General features: G+C 46.9%; 1 protein-coding gene across 4 annotated transcripts in view; it reads right to left on the bottom strand.

Moving 5' to 3' along the window:
* Positions 1 to 6547: 6547 nt before the first annotated feature.
* The window catches only part of LOC147134913 (high affinity choline transporter 1-like), a 38305-nt gene continuing 22729 nt past the window's right edge, over positions 6548 to 22123 (bottom strand). For 2 of the 4 annotated variants that reach the window (XM_086054975.1, XM_086054977.1), the window contains 8 exons: positions 15294 to 15483; positions 15069 to 15185; positions 13923 to 14078; positions 13579 to 13727; positions 13349 to 13492; positions 9644 to 9797; positions 7641 to 7858; positions 6548 to 7350 (listed from right to left, as the gene is read on the bottom strand). In XM_086054975.1, the coding sequence (XP_085911101.1) occupies positions 6823 to 7350; positions 7641 to 7858; positions 9644 to 9797; positions 13349 to 13492; positions 13579 to 13727; positions 13923 to 14078; positions 15069 to 15185; positions 15294 to 15477 (1650 nt within the window). In that variant the 5' untranslated portion in view covers positions 15478 to 15483 and the 3' untranslated portion in view covers positions 6548 to 6822. Of the gene's footprint in view, positions 7351 to 7640; positions 7859 to 9643; positions 9798 to 13348; positions 13493 to 13578; positions 13728 to 13922; positions 14079 to 15068; positions 15186 to 15293; positions 15484 to 17592; positions 17856 to 22123 lie in introns of those variants that run through there. The other 2 variants (XM_086054976.1, XM_086054979.1) reach the window with 2 other exon arrangements.

Below are 22123 nucleotides of genomic sequence, written 5' to 3' on the forward strand. Positions count from 1 at the left end.
TTTGTATGTGCTCTTTTGTGTTGTTGGTCCTTTGTAGTTGTGCTGCCATGTCTGGCCACTGTATGTCACCAGACGTTTACCTTGGGCTAATGCCGTGCAGAATGGAGTCTCCTCCTACGATGCTGGGAATTGGCCATCAAGTACACAGTAAAAATTAGGTTCAACATAAAATGCTTTGAGAATTCGACATGATACACCGTACGCCGTACATGACTTATAAATACAATTTGTTACAACTTAACAGTATTGAGGTCTTGCCACTAAAGCAGAGCTGGGCACATAACCCTTTTTTTTATGTTTACCGGTCCGTCCGCGACCTTCAGGGCTCGTCCGTGCATGGCGCCGCGGGAGAGATGGTTGCATGGGGCCACTATTGTAGCAAAACCCTTTACAAATGCCTATTTCAATCCACAAATATGTAAAGTGAATCCGTATCCGTAAACGGTCACAAATGCGTATTGAGAATCTAAAATGTGTGACAAAAAATCTGTAAACTTAATACAGTGATTGTAATGCACAAACACATGGTTAAATGCGTACTGATCTCCGCATGTGGGTGATCTGTAAAACATTGGGTCTATTGATTGGCTTTATCCTTACAAGTGACGTAAACTACAGTGCAGCCGTACAGGAGTCACAAATGCGTGTCTGGAGACTTGTGTGGCTCTGTTAGCTACACGTTCAGACCACAAGAGGACGCTAGTATTCTAGAGCTGCAGCAGAAAGCTGACCCCGATAGTTTGCTAATGGGGCTGAAGTCAGTTTTCGTGAATAATAAAGATCCCCATCGAGGGAGAATTTCATACTGTATTTTGTTAGCAAGTTGATGGCACTCTTACCTCGTACACATTTTTAATCGGTAACTCATAGACCAACTAGTAGACCTAGACACATTGCTAAAAGACAAACAAAAACACTTTGGCGCATCAATTATTTTCGGAAATGAAATAAACATTTGGTTGTTAAGATCGCTTGGGAATACAATAGTCCTTATTGAAAATTCAAGTATGAAATCAAGATGCCTTTTCTTAAAATTGCATATGACTATTACTGATTTCCGTTTGTAGTCCAGTTATTTTTACCTGTCAATCTACTGACAAAGTGTGCATGACGTCACAAAAATAAGACACACAAGCAAGCATGCATCCCTTTTGTTCAAAATGTTTGCTAGCAAGCGCCACAGAAATTGAGTGCTAAATTGTACTAATGATTGTCCCATTAACCCCTTTCACGGACACAGCATAATGAGCAATTTTCATTTGGAACATATCCAATTATTTAAAAACAATAAAGTAGAAAAATAAACAGAAATATTTGCGAATAAAGACTAATAAAACAGGGTCGACTGGCTAGCATGTCCACCTCACAGTTTCAGAGGTTGTGGGTTCAATCCCAGCTCCGGCCTCCCTGTGTGGAGTTTGCATGTTCTCCCCGTGCTTGTGTGGGTTTTCTCCGGGTACTCCGGGTTCCTCCCACATTCCAAACACATGCTTGGTAGGTTAATTGGACACTCTAAATTGCCCCTAGGTGTGATTGTGAGTGCGGATGTTTGTCTTTGTGTGCCCTACGATTGGCTGGCAACCAGTTCAGGGTGTCCCCCGCCTACTGCCCAAAGACAGCTGGGATAGGCTCCAGCACGCCCCGCGACCCTTGTGAGGAGAAGCGGTACAAATAATGGATGGATTTATGTAGCTGTTGGCCAATAATTTGATGTATCATATTGAGTTCAAACGTAATCAATGGTTTCTTTAAGTCTCACACGTTTACACTTCATCTATTTGCTATTCTTTTTCATGGCTCTGAGAATGTCCGTGGCGTCGGGGCAAAGGTTACAAATACCAGCTGATTGTCATCTTTTATTTTACCTGAACCGTAACAGGAGCACACAGCCCGGTGGTATGTAGCCATCTACTGACCTAGATTGTCATGCCATTTTGCTATTTGAATGCCTTCGTTAGCATCTACTATTGTGTGTCCGTGTGTCCGGTTATATATTTGTGATTCGCGGATGCTCGAGCATGGCGGACGCATCGAGTCGTACGGTTCTCCGTCCCCTTACAAACGCGACGAGGCAACGCTGGTTCTCCCCCTGGTACTGCAGACCCTGACGCCGTCATACGTCTCCATCGTGGGCATCGGCTGCGTCGCCGCCGCCGTCATGTCGTCGGCCGACTCCGTCCTGTTGTCGGCCGCCTCCGTCTTCACCGCCAACATCTACAACAACATCCTCAGGCCACAGGTGAGAAAGCCGCAAAAGTGTGAAAGTGCTTTATGTCAAAATGAGAATCCTTTTGGAGGGGTATGTGGCAGTGTGAAAGGGGTACACGAAACTAGAGTACATGCGAATTGGAGACAGTGAGTTTGTGGTCCGGCAGGCGTCGGAGCGTGAGCTCCAGCTGGCCATTCGTGCGACGGTAGTGGTGGTGGGTGTGGTGGGGACGGCGCTGACCCACCTGAAGACCAGCGTGATCATCTTCTGGTTCATGGGGGCGGAGATTTCCTGCAATGTGATTTTCCCGCAGCTGCTCTGCGCCATCTTTGTCGCCGGCAGCAACGCGGGTGTCGTGGTGGGATTAGCCGTGCGCGCGCTGAGCGGCGAGCCCCTACTGGGCCTGCCGCCCGTGCTGCACTTCCCGGGTGGCATCTGGGACCACCACACTGGTGTTTACGTGCAGCGCTTCCCTGTCAAAACCTTCGCTATGCTCTGCTCTCTGGCCGCCATCTTGTTCTTCTCCTTCCTGGCGTCTCGGCTTTTCCGCCACCGCCTGCTTCCTGCAGCCTGGGACGTTTTCCACGTTTTCCAGCCGCCAACCCCCGCCATCACCTCGGACCCCCCATGCAGGAAGACCTCTGACGCGGCCGACCACCGGCTGCTGAGTCAGCAGACGGGAAATGCTCCGAAATAAATTCACTTTATGGACAACGTTATTGACAAAACGCACACACATACGCAAAAACGCACACCCATACACACGTACGCACAAACACACACAATAAATCACTAGACTACGGAACCCGATAGCGGATCTCACGAGAATATTAAAGACTGCATTATAACGCAATACTTTTAATTGAAGTTTTAATGCAATGGTTTTGCAATAAAACACAACAGGTTTTCAGTTTTTATTGCGTTATTTCACCCAAAAATAATTAGTGCAAAATAACGCAACGTTATTTTAAGAAGAAATGAAAGACTTCCACTTCCGTGTTGTATATGGGCCATTCTACTGAATTGGTTCAAATTAAGAGTTGGAAAATGTTTTCAGAAAAACTTTTACTGTCTTCAAGTTGCACCATAACTAAGGGGCACATATACTGTATAGTCAAAGTACAGTCAATTTTCAAATAGTATTTTCTAGCCTGAAGCAAAAAATATTTTTTAAGTAACACATTCTTGACTATACCAGTATACCCAAATATCAGTTTCTGGTTTGCCTTCAACTAACATTTGAAGGAAAAGCTACACAAATACCCCTAAGATATTGTGAAAGTCGCATAGTATATTCTCCAAAGAAATCAGCCCTTTTATGGTCACATTTAATTCTCCACGTGGAAGTCAGATTTTGACTTATGTTGTCGGCATTTTTGTGGCATAAAAAAAAAGTGAATAGGACAATTACCGCCAAATTATTCAGCACAAGCAGCTGAACTAGTTATATTAACAGAAGCGAATAAAATAATGAGAGGAAAAGGTGTTACTATTTACAGAAATAGTTAATATGCATTTTCCACTGAGGTATATTTTAAGATAGCCTAACACAGTTAGTGTACGATTGCTCTTATCTTAAAATATAGAGTGTCCGCGGCTGTTGCTGACTAAGGGGAGAACAGGAGGCCCACAAGGGCGGGTGAATATTTATCTTTCAGTACCACTATGTCAGCTACCAATGGTGGTAGAAGTTGATTTTAATCTGCAGGTGGTGCAGAGATGCTCGACTGTTTGACAAATTGCCAAAGAATGTAACAGGCCTTTGTGCCCCAGTGACTTTGTTATTACCTGTAACGGTACATCCCATGTCCGTACAAGAGTTAACAACTAATTTATCCACTGTCATGCCAGAACATTTGGCAATGTCAGAAAAGAGCAGCAGGACCAAAGCAGGGCCAAAGTGATCCAACAAACCTTGACGCCACTGGAGTTCTCCGTGGTGTTCCAAGGGAGTACAAATTATTAATAAATCCGGTAACGGCAGCATTTGGGTCCTTACTTTGTTGGTTGTGTATGACCAACAAGAACATAGAGAGGATCAACAACATCCATTACAACGTACAAAAATTGGGCAATTGGACACAGAGTGGGTTTGAAGCTGTGCCTGAACAGCTAACAGCCACCTCACTGACGGCATTCCAAAACTGGACGGCTGTAGACATGTTGTTGGCTGTGAGAGGAGTCGTCTGTGCTATACTCGGAGAGTAGTGCTGCACATTCGTTCCCGACAACATGGCTGCGGATGGCAGTCCCACCGAGGCCGTAGAGGGACTCCGAAACCTTTAATGGCAAAATGAAGGAACACCCTGGTGTTGACACCTCCATGTGGGACTCCTGGATGAATGCCTTTGGAAAATGCAAAGCTCTGGTGTCCTCAATTTTGGTATCGATGATCTTGATCTTGTGTGGATGTTGTTGAATTCCTTGTCTGCGTTTTCTCATTAACAGATTGATAACAACAGCACTCTCACCCATGAAGAACCGAATGGCCCCCTGGCCCCATTCCACCTTCCGCTTCAAACATGCTTCAAACGCGCCACTAGTAGTTACCCAACTGCGTGTACTTACTTCCATTGCGAGCCTGGCTGGAAGGAACGTAAGCTGTGCACTACATACGGTCTGCATGCAGGAGTGTTGGCCACTTGATTGCGATGTAGAAACCTTTTTTGTTTGCTCCCCCTCTCCGATGTGCGCGAATGAACTGCTGCGGCATTCTGGTTTCAAATTTCCCACCGTCCAACGGCAGCGCACCTTCTTCTTCCTCTCATTCTTTTCCCCCCTCTGAGCGGCAAGAGGTCCGCAAGCACTCAGCAAGTTACTTATTTAGTTTCCACACTTCCCCTCTACTCCTATTCCCGGCCGTCAAAATAAAAGCATACCAGCAAACCACTACACAGCAGTTTTGCTACGGCCAAAGCTGGGCACTTGACCCTTTTTTGCCGGTCCGGCCACGACCCTCCACCCTTGACCTGGGTACCCTTCTAGCCGCGACCCCCCACCCTTATTCATAATAATTGCCCCGTTCCGCCCTCAGACCACCCCCCACCCCCCCAAAAAAAGGGGCCGTGATTTACGCCGCGGTAGGAATGCTAACTGCAGAGGCTTTTTAAAGATCATTAGCTGGCTAATTTACTATTCGAACCCGCTGTGGACACGCTTCAAAATGCGCCACTAGTACTTTACTACTTACCCAACTGCGTGTGCTTACTTGCATTGCGAGCCCTGGGGTTGGTTTTGTCATATTGTATAATTATTTGGGTCCAACAGACGGCCAGAAGTCGCATTCAACAAGTTATTTATTTTCCACACTTCCCTTCGTTCTCGGCCTTCAAAATAAAAGCACACCAGCAAACCACTATACACAGCAGGTTTGCTACGGTGTATTTCTGGAAGTAGAAGACGTCAGAAGAAGTGCATGAACTCCACCTTGATGTGCCGGCGTCATACTTGAGTGCTGCGCGCAGCTTAAATACTCCCGACACAAGCTGTTTTGAAACAGTTAAGTTCCAAGTCGGGGGGCGTCGCTTCAAAAGACAGCGACAACAATGGATATCGTACCAGCTACAACCATAAAGGGACCGAGATGACTAGACTATGCATTTAATCTTATTGCCAAACTAGTTTGTTTACAAAAAAACATCCATTCTGTGTCAGTGTGTCATGGGTACCACATACTTACCTGCTTCGCTAAATTAGTACACTAAAGCAATTAGTGTTTGATTTAGGATGACCTAACTCTACTCGTATTTCTAATGATAGAGAAACACATTGTAAGATGTTGAATTATATCTATCCTTAATCAGAGTTTTAAAGCAAGGGCTTCACAAGTCCACAACCTGATCCTGACCTAACCTAACCCTCAGGAGGGCAAGGAAAACCGCTAAGAACCCCATCAAGGTGTGAAAGAGTAAATCAACCAAAACACATTTTTTTCAAGAATATCTTCCCAGCAGGCCTACAAGTGGAAACACGACATTCTGATTAATTTTGCTTTTGTGGAATATGAGTTAAGCAGCATAATCCACCCCTTTTTAGCCATCTCAGGTAACGACCAATCACAGCCGACCTGTTTTCTGAAGCTGAGCCGTGATTGGTCGTTACCTGAGCCCTGAGCAGTTGTGATGTCATTTTCACTCGACAGAAGTGACAAAATGGAGATGGCTAAAAGCGGGTGCCTTTTGCTGCTTAACTCATATTCCACAAAACGCAATATTAATCAGAATGCTGTGTTTCAACTAGTGGGCGTGCATACAACATATTCTTGAGTGCCCACCCACCGACACACTCTGCCCACACAAAGAAAATTGGATGTAGTTCTGATGAAAGGGAAATAAAAAATCAAAATCAAATCAACTTTTATTTGTTTAGCCCAAATCACAACAACAGTTGTCTCAGTTAAGGAGAAAACAAAACAAGTTTTAAGGTGCAGTAGCCCTATGCTGGATTTCGACGTACTTGAGCATTGTAGCACTTTTTTGCCCCCCCAGGTAAGACGAATGCCCACCCACACCTGGCATCCTGATAACACCACTGTCTGTGTGTGTGTGTGTGTTATCAATGAAATGGTTGTCAATAACGTGAAATGTAATTCGAAGCATTTCCCGTCTGCTGACTCAGCAGCCGGTGGTCATCATGGGCTCGGCGGCGTCGGAGGTCTTCGTGCACGGGGGGTCCGAGGTGATGGCGGGGGTTGGCGGCTGGAAAACGTGGAAAACGTCCCAGGCTGCAGGAAGCAGGCGGTGGCGGAAAAGCCGAGACGCCAGGAAGGAGAAGAACAAGATGGCGGCCAGAGAGCAGAGCATGGCGAATGTTTTGACGGGGAAGCGCTGCATGTAGACGCCAGTGGTGTGGTCCCAGATGCCACCCGGGAAGTGCAGCACGGGCGGCAGGCCCAGTAGGGGCTCGCCGCTCAGCATGCGCACGGCTAATCCCACCACGACACCCAGCGCAGCACCGTATGAGTTGCTGCCGGCGAAGTAGATGGCGCAGAGCAGCTGCGGGAAAATCACACTGCAGGAAATCTCCGCCCCCATGAACCAGAAGATGATCACGCTGGTCTTCAGGTGGGTCAGCGACGTCCCCGCCACACCCACCACCACTACCGTCGCCCGGATGACCAGCTGCAGCTCGCGTTCCGACGCCTGTCGGACCACAAACTCATTGTCTCCAATTCGCATGTACTACAGTATCGTGTACCCCTTTCACACACACGTAATTGGCATTATCACCATCTTGCTGACATTTACACTTATCGAAAACACGCAGTATAGTGGCACTCGAGGACCGTATTTGGACAATCCTGTTGTAGACCCTTCACAGTCACGTACTGTCGATCCGTTTGACACTGACATAAAGCTCTTTCAAACTGACTGGTACCCCTATATCCCTTCCAAAAGGACTTTCATCCGACATAAAATACTTTCACACTTAACTGTGGCCTGAGGATGTTGTTGTAGATGTTGGCGGTGAAGACGGAGGCGGCAGACAGCAGGGCGGAGTCCACCGACGACATGACGGCGGCGGCGATGCAGCCGATGCCCACGATGGAGACGTATGACGGCGTCAGGGTCTGCAGTACCAGGGGGAGAACCAGCGTTGCCTCGTCGCGTTCGTAAGGGGACGGAGAACCGTACGATGTCTGGTTCCAGTCTGAACACAAATCATTTGTTAAATGGTATCTCACTTTCAACTTTATATCAACATGAAACTAGTGGTGGGAGATATGGCAAAAATATCATATCACGATTTTTTCAAAATAAAATCATGATCTTATCATGATTCTTTTTTATACATCGTTTTTTTCAGAATTTACCATTTTCCTCATGTTAAACATATTTAAAATGTATATAAACTGTCAGAAATTGTTGCTGCGTATACGACGCCGCGCGCATTCTCTCTCGCGATCGATCTGTTATGTCACATGTTGCGATGACGTACAGTTTCCTCTGGCTTGGCCCAGCAATTTATTTATGGCCAAGGAGGAGAGAATCCACCTCGCAGCTCGTTGCTGCTGCGAAGCAAACTAGTTTTGGCAGCGGCGTGGGTGTTATGTCACGTACATGTGTGTAAAGAAGCTACACGCGCACGTACTACCTTCGCCACCAACTCGTTTTCGCAATACAATTAAATGCATCGTCTAGTCATCTCAGTCCCTTTATGGTTGTAGCAGGCACGAAATCCATTGTTGTTGCTGTCTTTTTGAAGCGACACAACCCGACTTGGAATGGAACTGTAACACATTTTCAAAACATGTGTGGGTTGTGCGCAGGGGCAGAGCCATGGGTGGGCCTGAAATATTCAGGCCCACCCTGATTTTTCCAGGCCCACCCATTATCCATGTTCTGGCTCCACCCCGGTTGTGCGCGAATGTAAAGTCAAACTGCGAAGAAAAGGGCGTTTCACCGTGAGAAATTTGAAACCTGAATGCTGCAGCTTCATTCGCGCACATCGGAGAGGGGGAGCGTTTGCTTGGTAGAAGACTGGCAAAAAAAAAAAAAAAAAAAAGGTTTCGACATCGCAATCAAGTGCCCAAAACTCCCTAAGTGCAGTGCACACTGCACAGCGTTCGTTCCCGCCGGGGGCTCGCAATGGAAGTAAGTACGCGCAATTGGGCAACTACTAGTTTGAAGCGTGTTTGAAGTGCATTTGACAGCGGGTTTGAATAGTAAATTAGCCAGCTAATGATCTCGAAATAAACCTCTGCCGTTAGCAGCATCTCTCCCGCGGCGTGTCATGCATGGATGCTTTTTTTCGGAGGGACGAGGCCGAAAGGGTACCCAGGTCGCGGATGGAGGACGAAGGACGGACTGGCAAAATAGGGTCAAGTGCCCAGCTCTGCGTATAACCCTTTCACACTGTTATTAATAAACATCCATCCATCCATTATCTATACCGCTTCTCCTCACAAGGGTCGCGGGCGTGCTGGAGCCTATCCCAGCTGTCTTTGGGCAGTAGTCGGGGGACACCCTGAATTTGTTGCCAGCCAATCGCAGGGCACACACAGACAAACAAACAAACAAACAACTGTACTCACAATCACACCTAGGGGCAATTCAGAGTATCCAATCAACCTACCAAGCATGTTTTTAGAATGTGGGAGGAAACCGGAGTACCCGGAGAAAACCCACACAAGCACGGGGAGAACATGCAAACTCCACACAGGGAGGCCGGAGCCGGGATCGAACCCACGACCTCTGAACTGTGAGGCGGACGTGCTAACCAGTTGACCACCGTGCCGCCCATATTAATAATCATTTACACTGAAATCTACTTCGTTCACAATAACTTTTAATGCTGACATATGCGGAGTATCTTTTAGACTTGCGTATATAGCCTATGGACCTTTCCAACTTTATACTGACATACAAGTATAACTGACGTGTACCCCCCCCCCCCCCCCCCCCCCCCCATTGACGCGTTGTAAGGCCGTGTCACCTGTGGATGCCCCCACGGCCCCCAGCAGGATCGGGGGGATGCCGAAGACCGTGAAGATGGCGGCTGAGATGAAGCAGAGGTGCTTGGCGGTGGACGGGGACGACACCGACAGCACCCGCTGGTGGAAGGCTTGATAGCCCAGACCGCCAAAAGCCTGAAGGACCAGATTCTCTTGTTCGTACTCACATGCTGGGCGGTGATGTGTTCTTGCGTATTTGCATGTGTGTGTGTGTGGACGTGTCTAGGAGAGTGGATGTGTGTGTGTGTGCGTGTGTGTGTGTGTGTTTATCCATATTCGTGTATGTGTGTGAAAGAGAGAGGTTTGACCTTTGTGCTAAAAATAGCAATATATCCCACAATTCTATGCATTCGTTCATAGCGAAGTACAAATACTTGGTTACTGTACTCGAGTAGTTTTTTCCAGTACTTTGTAATTCACGGAGTATTTATTTTTTTCTAATACTTTTAATACTTTTTACTTTTATCCGTTACATTTTAATACCAGTATCTGTACTTTTTACTCAATACATTTTCAAAACAGGGTCATTACTTTTGTGTTACATGGTGAATGATGATTAAAACGTTGTGGCATCCTTCCATCACATGAAGGGTTACATCCAGCTCGGACAATATCTCAAGCGATGACATTGTAATATCTGTTCTTTGTTTTGTGCATGTGCTGGCCGGGCCTATGAGTAGTGAGTGACGTCATAGAGAGGGGACGAGCCAGCTCGGGAGGGAAGTTGGGCTCGAGGAGTCAGTTGGATGATGGAGCGCATGGGCGTGAGTTGTGGCCACCAGCAGCTCTTGTGTGAATGTGTTCTTTTCGTTACGATCTATTGTTAAAACGACGATCAGATTGCATCAGCGACTGTGTGCATCTTTGACCACTTCGAGGGGCATGACAATATCAACCGAGAAGACGCTATGCTATCCGCTACAGAAGATAATTTCATTGAAAGGTGAGAGGAGGTACCGGTAAAATGATCGACGACGTGGAGTGTGTTGACGAACGATTCTCGGCTATTTCATTGTGTAAACCCAAAGCCCACGAGCTTGCCACCTACAAGAATTCTCCATCCAGTCTGAGAAAACATGTCGAGGTAAAGCTAAATGGTTATCCTCTCATTAGCTTGGCCCTGGTTAATGATGTTAGTTTAGCGCGGTAGACAATTTGGTTCCATTTGTTTGTTCTCAGGAACACCTTGAAATTTTGAAGTTCGAGAAGCAAACAAACAATCCAGTTAGTTTAAGGGGTGTGATAAGTGACAACCTTTCAAATTGAATAGCCTTCAAATTAGATGACATGAGGAGGAAACATCCACTTTTACTCACGTACATTTCAGAGCCTGTACTTTTTTTTACTTTTGCTTGAGTAATTATATGAATGAATACTTTTACTAGAGTCATTTTTATACAAGTAATTGTACTTTTACTGAAGTACAGGATGTCAGTAGTTTTCCCATCTCTGACAGCAATGAAGAAGGCTTCTTTACAGGACTAGCTGTTAAAATCCCTAATGTTCAGCACAACAGATGAAGGGTTGGAAATGTCCTCTTGAGTGGAGTGGGACTTGGCACCGATAATCATGTGATGCACCCCGCCCGACGCATCATCGGTTGTGTGCCTCGACGTCATTGGGTGTTTCGGCCATTTCCACAAGACATCCTCTGCCGAGGTTGGCCCACCACGGACTGATCAGACCCGGGTGTGTTTCGCACGGTGGCACCACCTGATCATTTGGCAGCCCATGTTGCGTTTCGGCCACAGCTAGTGGCTGCTCCGCTCTGCTATTGTGGCAAGTTCTTTTATTGCCATCCGTTGGTCCTGCCCTCTGATGCCCACTTCCTTCAGGAGCTTTGTGGGGGACTTGGCTACAAAGCCTCTGCAGCCCACCTCCACTGGCCACACCTTCACGCTCCAGCCCCGCCCCTCTGCTTCAGCTGCTGGGCTGGCATACCGCAGCCTCTTCCTCTCGTATGCCTCATCGATCGCATCCTCCCATGGGACGCTTAGCTCAACGATGAGGACCCCCTGGCAGGATTCAGACCACAGGACCAGGTGGAAAAGTGAGCCTCTGGCTGAGGTCCACCCGCATTTTCCAATCCCAAGCTACGGTCAGTGGGCCTGACTCCAGAGGAGCTGGCTTGGTCCACGGTTTCTCCCCTTCCCTAACGAAGGGTGTTTTCTGTCGGCAGATAGTCTGGGGATTTAAAAGGCATGGCATTGGTGGTTACCCTCTTATTCTCGAGTTTGGCAGCCAAACACCTGATTGTGGTGTATCTTCCTTGCGTCCGACTGGTCTTGCACCCCACCAAGATGTGTTTGAGGCTTGATGGGACTGCACACAGGGGACAGGCTGGTTCTTCTCCATACCAGAGATGTAAGTCGGTTGGAGGGGGCAGGACATCATACGTGGCCCTAATTATGAATCTTAGCCTATTACCCTCCATGACCCACATCTCGTTCCACGTGATCCTCCTCCTTTCCACGCCCTCCCACTTGATCCGGCGGCCTTGCTGCGCTTGGGAGACACTCCTGGCTGCTTCTTCCTGATGTTGCACCTCCTCCACCACCATGTGCCGCTGTTTGGTTGGAGTAGCCTTTTGCCATGTAGCTGTTACTGCTTCCAAGCCAAAGCCGCCTATGCCCTGTTGGACATGCCCCTCTATATCCCGGTGCCTGAGGGCGGTCTTTTCCACCGCGACTACTGTCTTACCGACATCCGATGTCGGATGGGTGTATCTACGACTTTACAGTGCTGCGAGTTAAATGAACTTCACGAGTTCTCATCTAATGTACCTCTTGGACTATCTATTATGGTCGGCACTTGATAGCCACTTCGACAAGTAGGAGGCAAAATATTCTTGCTAAAAGTTGTTTGTCACCCGAAGCTGTTGTTCCATTCAAAACTGGGACACGAAAAAAAGTTACCCTAAAAACCTTTTGAAGGAGTACAAGTACAAATGATGAGATTCCAATGATTAGTTTGGTAAAAGGCAATGAAAAGGCCTTTAAAAAGATGCAGAAAACTCAATATTTTTGTGAGCTGGGTCTGCCCACTGGCCGTTTGACCCAGTGCGTGTGTGGCGTTTAATACAACATGTTAAAATTTGGTAAAATTCATGTCCCATGCACTTGAAATGATATCTTACAGTAAAAGGCAGACATGCTAACCAGAGCTGGACATTTTACGAAAAATGTTTCGCCTACTGCTTACAGCCGAGGTACCCTTCCGCCGTCTGTCCTTCCGCCTTTTTGTCCGGCCGGAAAAAATAGTACCGCTAATCGCCTATCATTTTAAACAGGCTTTTCCGTTAGCGTTGTCAGCATGAAATGCAGAAGGAAATGTTATTCAAATGAGGGGGCGGTCCTGAGTGTGGCTTGGGTTGAACTATTCGCCTATTGCACAGGTATCAGACTAAAGGTCCAGGTCAAGATCCGGCCCGCGACATCATTTTATGTGGCCCGTGAAGGCAAATCATGTGTGTTGACTTGACATGTTTCTTTCAAATTGTCTTCATTTTACCATGAGATATGTTTTTTTTTTTTAACTTCCTGTAAAGTTTCCATTTGGCACTACGAGGATTCCGCCCAACGGTGTGTATGCGCTTGTTTGTGTGCATGTTTACACGAGTGATTGTGTGAGTGTGCATGCCATAGTGCGTGTGTGACTGCCTAGTGAGTATGCCTCCACTCACTCACCACGAAGAAGTAGTTATCCACAAGAATCCAAATATTGCCGACATTCCAGTCGCCGATCCAGGGCGCGTGCAGCGTGTTGTTCATCAGCGTGGAACCAATGGGCGCCACGTGGCGATTGGACATCGCGAAGGGAACGCACACCCACTACATGTATGCACACACTCAAACAGTCAGTGTGAGGGAGGACAGGAGAGAAGTGAGGATGACGGCGGCGGCGGCGCGTTTGCGACCAGGCTGCAGAAGATGAGGATCAGCTGGACGACGTCGGTGTAGGCCACCGAGTAGAGGCCGCCCAGCAGCGTGTATGTGATGGCCACGCACGCCGAGATCCAGATGCACACGCTGAACGGAAGGTCCAGAACCACGCTCATGGTCACACCTGACGCACACACGCACGCACGCACACACAGTATTACGACAATCACACACTGCACGTGTGCGTGCGTTTGAGTGAGTGTGTCTTTGTGTGCGTCTAAGCGTGTTCGTGTAAGTTTGTCAGTGAGTGTGTGTGTGTGAGTCTGTTTGTGACAGAGAATGTGTGCAAATGCGTCTGTGTGTGAGAGCTTGCTCTCACCCAGGCTGGTGAGAATGGCGGGCACCCAGAAGAAGTCGATCAAAAGCGAGGCACAGCCGAAGACGGCCGTCAGGCCTTTGCCGTACTTGCGCTGGAAGGGATCCAGCATGGTGACGCAGTTGCTTGCGCGGAGCGGCCCGGCGAACACCAGCCCTTCTGTTCGAGAGCCATCAGCACGCAACATTAACTTATCAGTTGTGAAATCTCACACGTTGACCTTTTGCCCTTTCTTACGCACACACATTATATAAGTAGGCTACCCCTTTTTAGTCTCACTTCCGCTGACTTCAACCTAGTTCATGAGGTGGTGCCTTAAGATACAAGTTGATTTTTTTCCATGACCAAGCTCGCAATACAAATCACTCATCTTTCGCCGCTGAAATGAGTGGAAATGACGTCCTTGCCCCCCCACACCAACTTTGTAATTATGTGGGGTTTTTTTTCAGAAATAAAATAACACTTGTTTATATGGTACATAACCTTAAATAGAACACTAGAATTAAACAGTTTTGCATCATGACAACATTGCTACTCCTTTGGGGTGTGTGCAATTTGGCCGCGGGGTGGCAGACCGGCAGTATAGGACAGCCATGAAGACCATAAAGAAGACTTCCACAACTATACTTTAAGTGACCCTTTAATGTAAAAATGTTGTATTTTTTTTGTTTTCATGCTGAGGATGAAACTTGTATGACTGTGAGTATTTTTATATTGTCTGACTACATGTGTTGCTGTAACATTTATGTGAAAATATTTGGGACTATCAATGCTATTTGCTAGCCTGTCTACAGTGTTTCCCATGATGTGTTAGCATTAATTAAGATAGCATGCTAGGTGCTTGTTTTAAATGCACAATTTGCAGTGTTCAGTTTAATTGGAGAGAAAAATACTACTTGAAGCCTCTATGGATGAATAGCTCCTATTTTAATCTGCCAAACTGCCTTTTGGTGTGAGTGGAGTTGAGTTCACAGACACCATACAATGCTTGTATCTCAAATTGTTGCTCACAAGACAAAAAATTGGTCAAATGATGTCTCGTTTCTTGAAAAACTTGTAAGTCGGGTCACTCTTATCTCAACGTGCCAGGTAAGTCCTTTTACACTGACTAACTAGTTAAGGGCAGTACAGTACTTATTTATTTATTACCAAGAATAAAGGATGTGCTGCATCCCAACGTGATGGCGGTGGCCCAGGCAACGCCCATGGAGGGAGTGTACACCATCTCGGCTATACTCACGATGAAGCCGCCTCCGACCCACGTGGCTTCGGGAGGGAAGAACAACACGCACGCTGAATCCACGTGGAAAAACACAACAAAAACAAACAAAAACGAACAAAACAAGGGGAGAAGTTGCATTGAAAGATGCTCACCCGTCATGGTGAAGACACCCACCAGCAGGCTGATTCTATGGTTGCCTAGCAACCACGTCTCCAGGGTGCCGCTCGCCCACTTGCAGTTGTCCCTCCTGGACTTGACTGACGCCCAGATGCCGATGGCGAGGACCAGCACGTAGAAGAAGAGCATGGAGATGATGCCTGGGATGTTGGCGGCCATCTCGGACTGAAGGAGGGATCTAATCAGGTTAGTCTGCACAATATCATCTTTTTGTAAGAGTTCAACTGAGTCGACGACTGGACATTTATTTGAGTTACTAAGTTGCTAAGTTACGCCACTTTCTCGTGATTATGAGTATGGCGCCCAAGTGCGCACATTCATTCTTGGTTGGTTTAAATGCTTCTTCTTGTTGGGAGGTAACTGCGCGCTGGCGATAATGTGACACTTGAATAGTAAATTAGCCAACTAATGATCCCTAAAAAGCCTCTGCGGTTAGCATCTCTCCCGCGGCGGCGTCAATCACGGACACTTTTTTTTTTTTGGGGCTGGGGGGTGGAACGGGGCGGAACGGGGCGGAACGGGGCGGGGGGGGGGGGGGTGATAATTTTTATGAATAAGGGTGGGGGGTCGCGGCCGAAAGGGTACCAAGGTCAAGGGTGGGGGGTCGCGGCCGAAAGGGTACCAAGGTCAAGGGTGGAGGGTCGCGGCCGGACAGGCAAAAAAGGGTCAAGTGCCCAGCTCTGTTAAAATGCTATATTTTGGATCCATTGATTCCAACTGTTAGTAGGAAAATATTAATTGTTACCTTCTTCTCTTTTCATAAGTGATAGATAAAAACTACAAGAAAACAAAATCAAAACAATAATATAATTGACTGAGAATTTGCACCCTATTTGCAAGGTCTGTTGTATTGTCCTCATGCCTGCTCATTCGCTGTTCTAATTCAATTCCATGACTTGCTCTCCCAGCGTGGACAGCTTCCCCTCAAATTCCATTTAGCCTTTTTTGTATATTGCCCATTTTGGTTTCAAAGTGAAAAATCATTTCAGACTTAAGTTGCTGAATGGCCGACAGGAGCGTTTGTTGAAATGTTTGATCCATTTGATCCAATTGGATTTAAAGCACACTCAGCAACTACTAGTAATGCAAAATGAAGTAACTTGACAATGTTTTACACCAGCAAAATTACTGATCGATCAAGATTAAAGGATAGGATTTAAGAATGCTGATTAGAATAATATAAACGCAGGGTGAGCCTCCGGCAAACACTCACACTACTCTCAAGGTGGCCATCTTGCCATTTTCATTGGAAGGGAGGATTAGAAATAGTATTTTAGTGGGGTGGGTTTGCATAGCTTTTAAAAGTTTAGAAATACTGTTTTTAAAGTAGGCCTGGAGGTGGCAGCCTGCAGCGAATGGTATTGGGAAATTGGTTTCTCCCTGGTTCGTGAGGCTGACTCCAGGGTGTTCTTATGCCTGCCCGTTTGTGCATGAGTGTTCTTGTATGCCGCTGAGTGCAGTATCTGGCTAATTTGCCATGATATTAGCATTACCTATCACTGGTTTATTTTATTGAGTGCAGTGTTTACCTTGTGTGTCAATTTAGTGTGTTCAAATACAGTCTTGCTTTCCCCACCGCAGTGTTCACAGGCTAGTGGCAAAACAGCATTGCCAGTCTCTTCCTCCAGGCGGAGCATGAACCCCACACAACCTGTAGGCCCTGTCAACCACCGCTTACCTTATCTAAACCAACCCGCCCCCCTTACTTTTTTTTGCTAATTAGCTGTTGCAGCCCAGGTCCAAGTCCCTTTTTTGATTTCTTTTATCTGTTCACCAGTGCATGCCGTTAAATAAAATGTTGTTTACAAAAAAAACATCATTCCCTGTCATCGTGCTGTGTCTCAAGGGTACCACATACTTACCTGCCTGGTTACATATCGTTGTTGTCCTGTGAAAAACACGAATCTCCAATTTTGGAAACTTTTTTACATTTTCACATTAATGCTATGTCTGTAACGGGAAACACCATTCATGTAAAAATAAGAAAATGAAAAAAAATGGAGATGGAGGACAGCGACGATATGTATCAATAAATGACTGCTTAATTAGAGTATGAGCATATTAAAATTAACATGGAAATGAATTGTAGCATAGTAACCATCCTGTATAGAAATTAGTTACAACATAAGCCTTTCAAAACTACTATTTAAACATGAAACATAAAGCTCACTTGAAACTGATTATAAAGTCTACAAACTTGGTAATTTGTTCAAACGTATCACAGTACAAAAATAACACTGCTAAATAACTTTGTAAGACAAATACAACACTTACAGAGGATGCTTTCGAAGGTGCAATCAAGACAAGACTTCTAGCAGGTGACAAGTACTATGCACAGTTAAGTGACTGCAGACTGAGCTCTATCATAGCCGCCGGACTGTTTCCTGTCAAACCGGATGTCCAAATAAATGCATAATAAAGTGCACCTCGCAAAATAAAAGGCAAACAATCAGGATGTCAAGATAAAAGTGTAACAAGTGATTTAGTTACCGAATTATATTTTCATTTTTTTATTTCAATTTTTGGGATTGCATATATTTTGTATTAATTGTTTTTCTTATGCGCTGCAGTGTTGTGTTATGAGTATATATCTATTTGTATTTTGCTTACATGTTTGTTCCTTTTTGAGTTGGTTTGGCATGGCACATTTCATGAGCGAAGAAGAAAAGAGAGGGAGTGTGTATTAGAGCGAGGCTGTTGAAATAAAGAAAAGACGTAATGAAACATTGTCCTGCCTTATCGGTTGTTTTGGCAAGGAAGACACCAGAAGTGCACGAACTCGATTTTATTTTGTAGCCCACCATACCACGGCCTTCGATAAGGTAGAACAACTTATTAGGGTTACAAAAGCATGAATAAAGTGCACCGCGCAAAATAAAAGGCAGAACACCCACCAAAACATCAAGTTTGCTTTTCTTTTCACTGTCTGTGACGGGGTTCAAAGTAGACCTCAACAAAAAAAGTGGCATAGCCGAAGGGTCCTGTGCTTTGCTTCCAATTTATTGAATATAAAGTCAAAAACAAAACTGTTCTCACATACAAAAATTTCGGCTCTTCTCTGTTGGCTCCTTCTCTCCTGGCCCACACTACCCTCATGACAGAAGTTGGCCACCTTTTAAACTCCTAGGCCCCTCCCCTAAACCAATTAATTCCCAAATTGACTGTTTTCTTTGTCCAAACACATCCATATTACCAACAAAAAATATTCATAATTATGGAAAAATATAATCATTCAACCAGTCATAACTCTGCGCCCTTAGACTGTTCAAAGACAACAAACAATTATCTAACTTAAAAACCCGGTATTCCACCATGACGTCCCAATGACGTCACACGGCGAAGCCCTACGCAAGACGCTACAAAACCCGGAAATAACGACGTGCTCGGTTTGACATTGGCGAGTCGTGAATGATCGGCGAATGCTGGAGAAAGGTTTGTGGAACACGAGGTTAGGGAATACAACAATGGAATGGAAAAAATGGCCCGACGGTGGCCACATCCCGCACGCCAAGCCCACCGATGGATGGCCAACCAACAAAACACATGCGGACAGACTGAGTGGACAAATGGCTCGAGGTACAGGTGTGCTAATGTGCGTATCAGATTAGGTTGGCGACACTGTTCTCCCTGCAGCACCTGACGGAGCCACTCCGTCACACCATCCTCCTCCTCCCGCAGGTTGACAAAGACTTGGCAACCTGGATAGGTAGTCAGCTGCAACGTTGGACTGCCCAGAACGGTGTCGGACCACAAACCTAAAGGGCTGCAATGAAAGGTACCAGCGCGTCGGTCGGCTGTTGTGGTCTTTCATCGAGTTGATCCACGTAGGGGCTCGATGGTCCATCTCCAGATCAAACTCTCTCCCAAGCAAGTAATACCTAAGACTCTCCAGAGCCCACTTGATGGCCAGACCCTCTTTCTCCACCACCGAATACCTGGACTCACGGGGTAACAGCTTGCGGCTGAGGTACAGGATGAGTTGTTCAGCTCCGGACTCACCCTGAGGACAGCCCCAAGACCGACCTCCGAGGCATCCACTTGCACCAGGAAGCGGAGGTTGAAGTTAGGACTGCACAACACCGGAGAAGAACAGAGGAGGGTCTTCAGGGTCCTGAAAGCCTCTTCACACTCGTCGGTCCAACTGACATGGTTTGGCTGGTTTTTTGTGGTCAGAGCAGTGAGTGGAGCCGCGATTGTGGCAAACTGAGGTACTAACCTCCAATACCAATCCAGCCAGGCCCAGGAAGGACCGCACCTCCTTTTTGGTCCGAGGACGAGGACACTTCAACCTTATTCATCTGAGGTCGTACCTCACCTTTTTCCAATATAGCCAAGGTAACTAGTTTCGTTGCGAGCCCACTCGCACTTGGCCACATTCAAGGTCAGTCCTGCTATCTGGATCTTCTCCAAGACAGCTCTGAGGTGCTGGATGTGTTCCTCCCATGTGCTAGTGAAAATCACCACATCATCCAGGTAAGCTGCACTGAATTCTTCACAGCCCTGAAGAACCTTATCCATAAGGCGTTGGAAGGTTGTAGGAGCCCCATGCGAGCTGAAGAGCATGACTGTGAACTGGAACAGTAGGGCCGACTGGAGGCCTCCAACGGCATCTACCAGTAGCCTTTGCACAAGTCCAGAGTGGCGATGAAAGTTGCCGAGCCAATGCGGTCCAGGAGGTCATCTATCCTTGGCATTGGATAGGCATCGAACTCTGAGATGGAGTTTAGCTTTCGAAAATCGATGCAGATCCGCAGCGACCCATCCATCCATCCATTATCTGTACCGCTTCTCCTCGCAAGGGTCGCGGGGCGTGCTGGAGCCTATCCCAGCTGTCTTTGGGCAGTAGGCGGGGGACACCCTGAACTGGTTGCCAGCCAATCGCAGGGCACACAGAGACAAACATCCGCACTCACAATCACACCTAGGGGAAATTTAGAGTATCCAATCAACTTACCATGCATGTTTTTGGAATGTGGGAGGAAACCGGAGTGCCCGGAGAAAACCCACGCAGGCACGGGGAGAACATGCAAACTCCACACAGGGAGGCCGGAGCCGGGATCGAACCCACGACCTCTGAACTGTGAGGCGGACGTGCTAACCAGTCGACCACCGTGCCGCCCCGCAGCGACCCATCTTTCTTAAATACAATCACCACCGGACTACACCACTCCAACATTGATGGCTCAATAACACCAAACTTCAGCATCGATTCCACCTACTTCTTGAGTTGTGCCACAAGATGCTGAGGGACATGGTAAGGACGCAGACGGATGGGATTGCATTCCTTCAACCGGGTCACATGCTCCATCAGGGTGGCCCGGCCAGGTTCTGCTCTGAAGAGCGACGGCATCTCCCGAAAGATCCTAAGCAGGTCGGCACCTTGGTTGCCAGAAAGATGGGCCACAATCGGTTCCGAGACTTCCTTTACTACTGGAACACCAGGGTCCTCATCGTCCTCCCCTTCTACCTTTCTCACCAGACATGCTGCACCAGGAGTGCACTCTTCTGCCCTGATATGTCAGATGTTGTTCCTGCTATCTGCTGGAGCCATCCATCCAGCTTGGGGGTAACTGCCCCCAGTGCCTCAATCACTAGTGGCAACACTGTAGCCTTTACCCTCCACATTTTCTCTAGTTCTTCCTTCAGCCCTTGGTATTTCTCAAGCTTCTCGTGTCCCGATTCTCGTGTTCCTTTTTCCAGATGTTACTATCACTGCTGTATTCTCATATTTATCCACCGCTACTATGTCAAGCTGTTGGGCTATCACCAGTTTGTCAGTCTGGATCTGGAAGACCCACAGGATCTTGGCCTGTTTTTTCCCAGCCATCTTTGGAGGTGTCTTCCATTTTGATTCATGTCATGTCATGTCATCTTCCAAACCGCTTATCCTATATAGGGTCGCGGGGAGTTGCTGAGCCTATCCCAGCCGTCAATGGGCGAAGGCAGACTACACCCCGAACTGGTCGCCAGCCAGTCGCAGGGCACAACCGTCACTGAGCGGGAATCGATCCCACGCTGCCTGCACACAACTCAGGCGTGTGTACCACAACCATTTTGATTCAGTAACCTGTAATACAGATGTTCCGGTACAATAATTATTTTATTGCAAAATAATGCAATAAAAACAAAAAACCTATGTTACTATCATTCAGGATTGCTACATCTATCACGACTGCTGTCTTCTGATGTTTATCCACCACCACTGTCAGGCTGGTTGGCTATCACCACTTTGTCAGTCTGGATCTGGAAGTGTCACAGGATCTTGGCCTGGTTGTTGTCAGCCACCTTTAGAGGTGTCTGCCATTCTGATTCTGGGACCTGTAGTCCATATTTGGTACAGATGTTCTGGTACAATATCCCTAATAACTGGTTATGCCACACCATGTATGCCTTGCCATCCTGGATCTTATACCCTGCTGTAATATGCTGCACCGTTTCAGGGAATTCTTTGCACAGCTACACCTGGGATCCAGTTTGACGTGGTAGACCCCGGCCTCAATTGATCTTATTTTTAGGACCTGTTCTTGTGTTGCCATGATTAGCGCCTCTGTGCTGTCTTGCAGTCCAGACTTTCTCAGCCACTGGTATGTTTTCTCGGTGTCACACACTTCTTTAATTTGATGGTGGTACATACCATGCAAGGGCTTGTGTTTCCATGACAGTCCATCTGGCTCCTTACTGGGCTTCTGTTGCCTGATGCATTCAGTAAGCAGGCAGTCCCCGGGGGCCATCATCTTGATGTATTCTTGGAGGCCTGTTGTTTTCTCCTGGATAATGCCCTAGAAGCTCATTAGTCCACGGCCCC

This window comes from Filicampus tigris, chromosome 16, assembly GCF_054856515.1.
Source record: "Filicampus tigris isolate MCC_2025a chromosome 16, RoL_Ftig_1.0, whole genome shotgun sequence".
Taxonomy (NCBI): Eukaryota; Metazoa; Chordata; class Actinopteri; order Syngnathiformes; family Syngnathidae; genus Filicampus; species Filicampus tigris.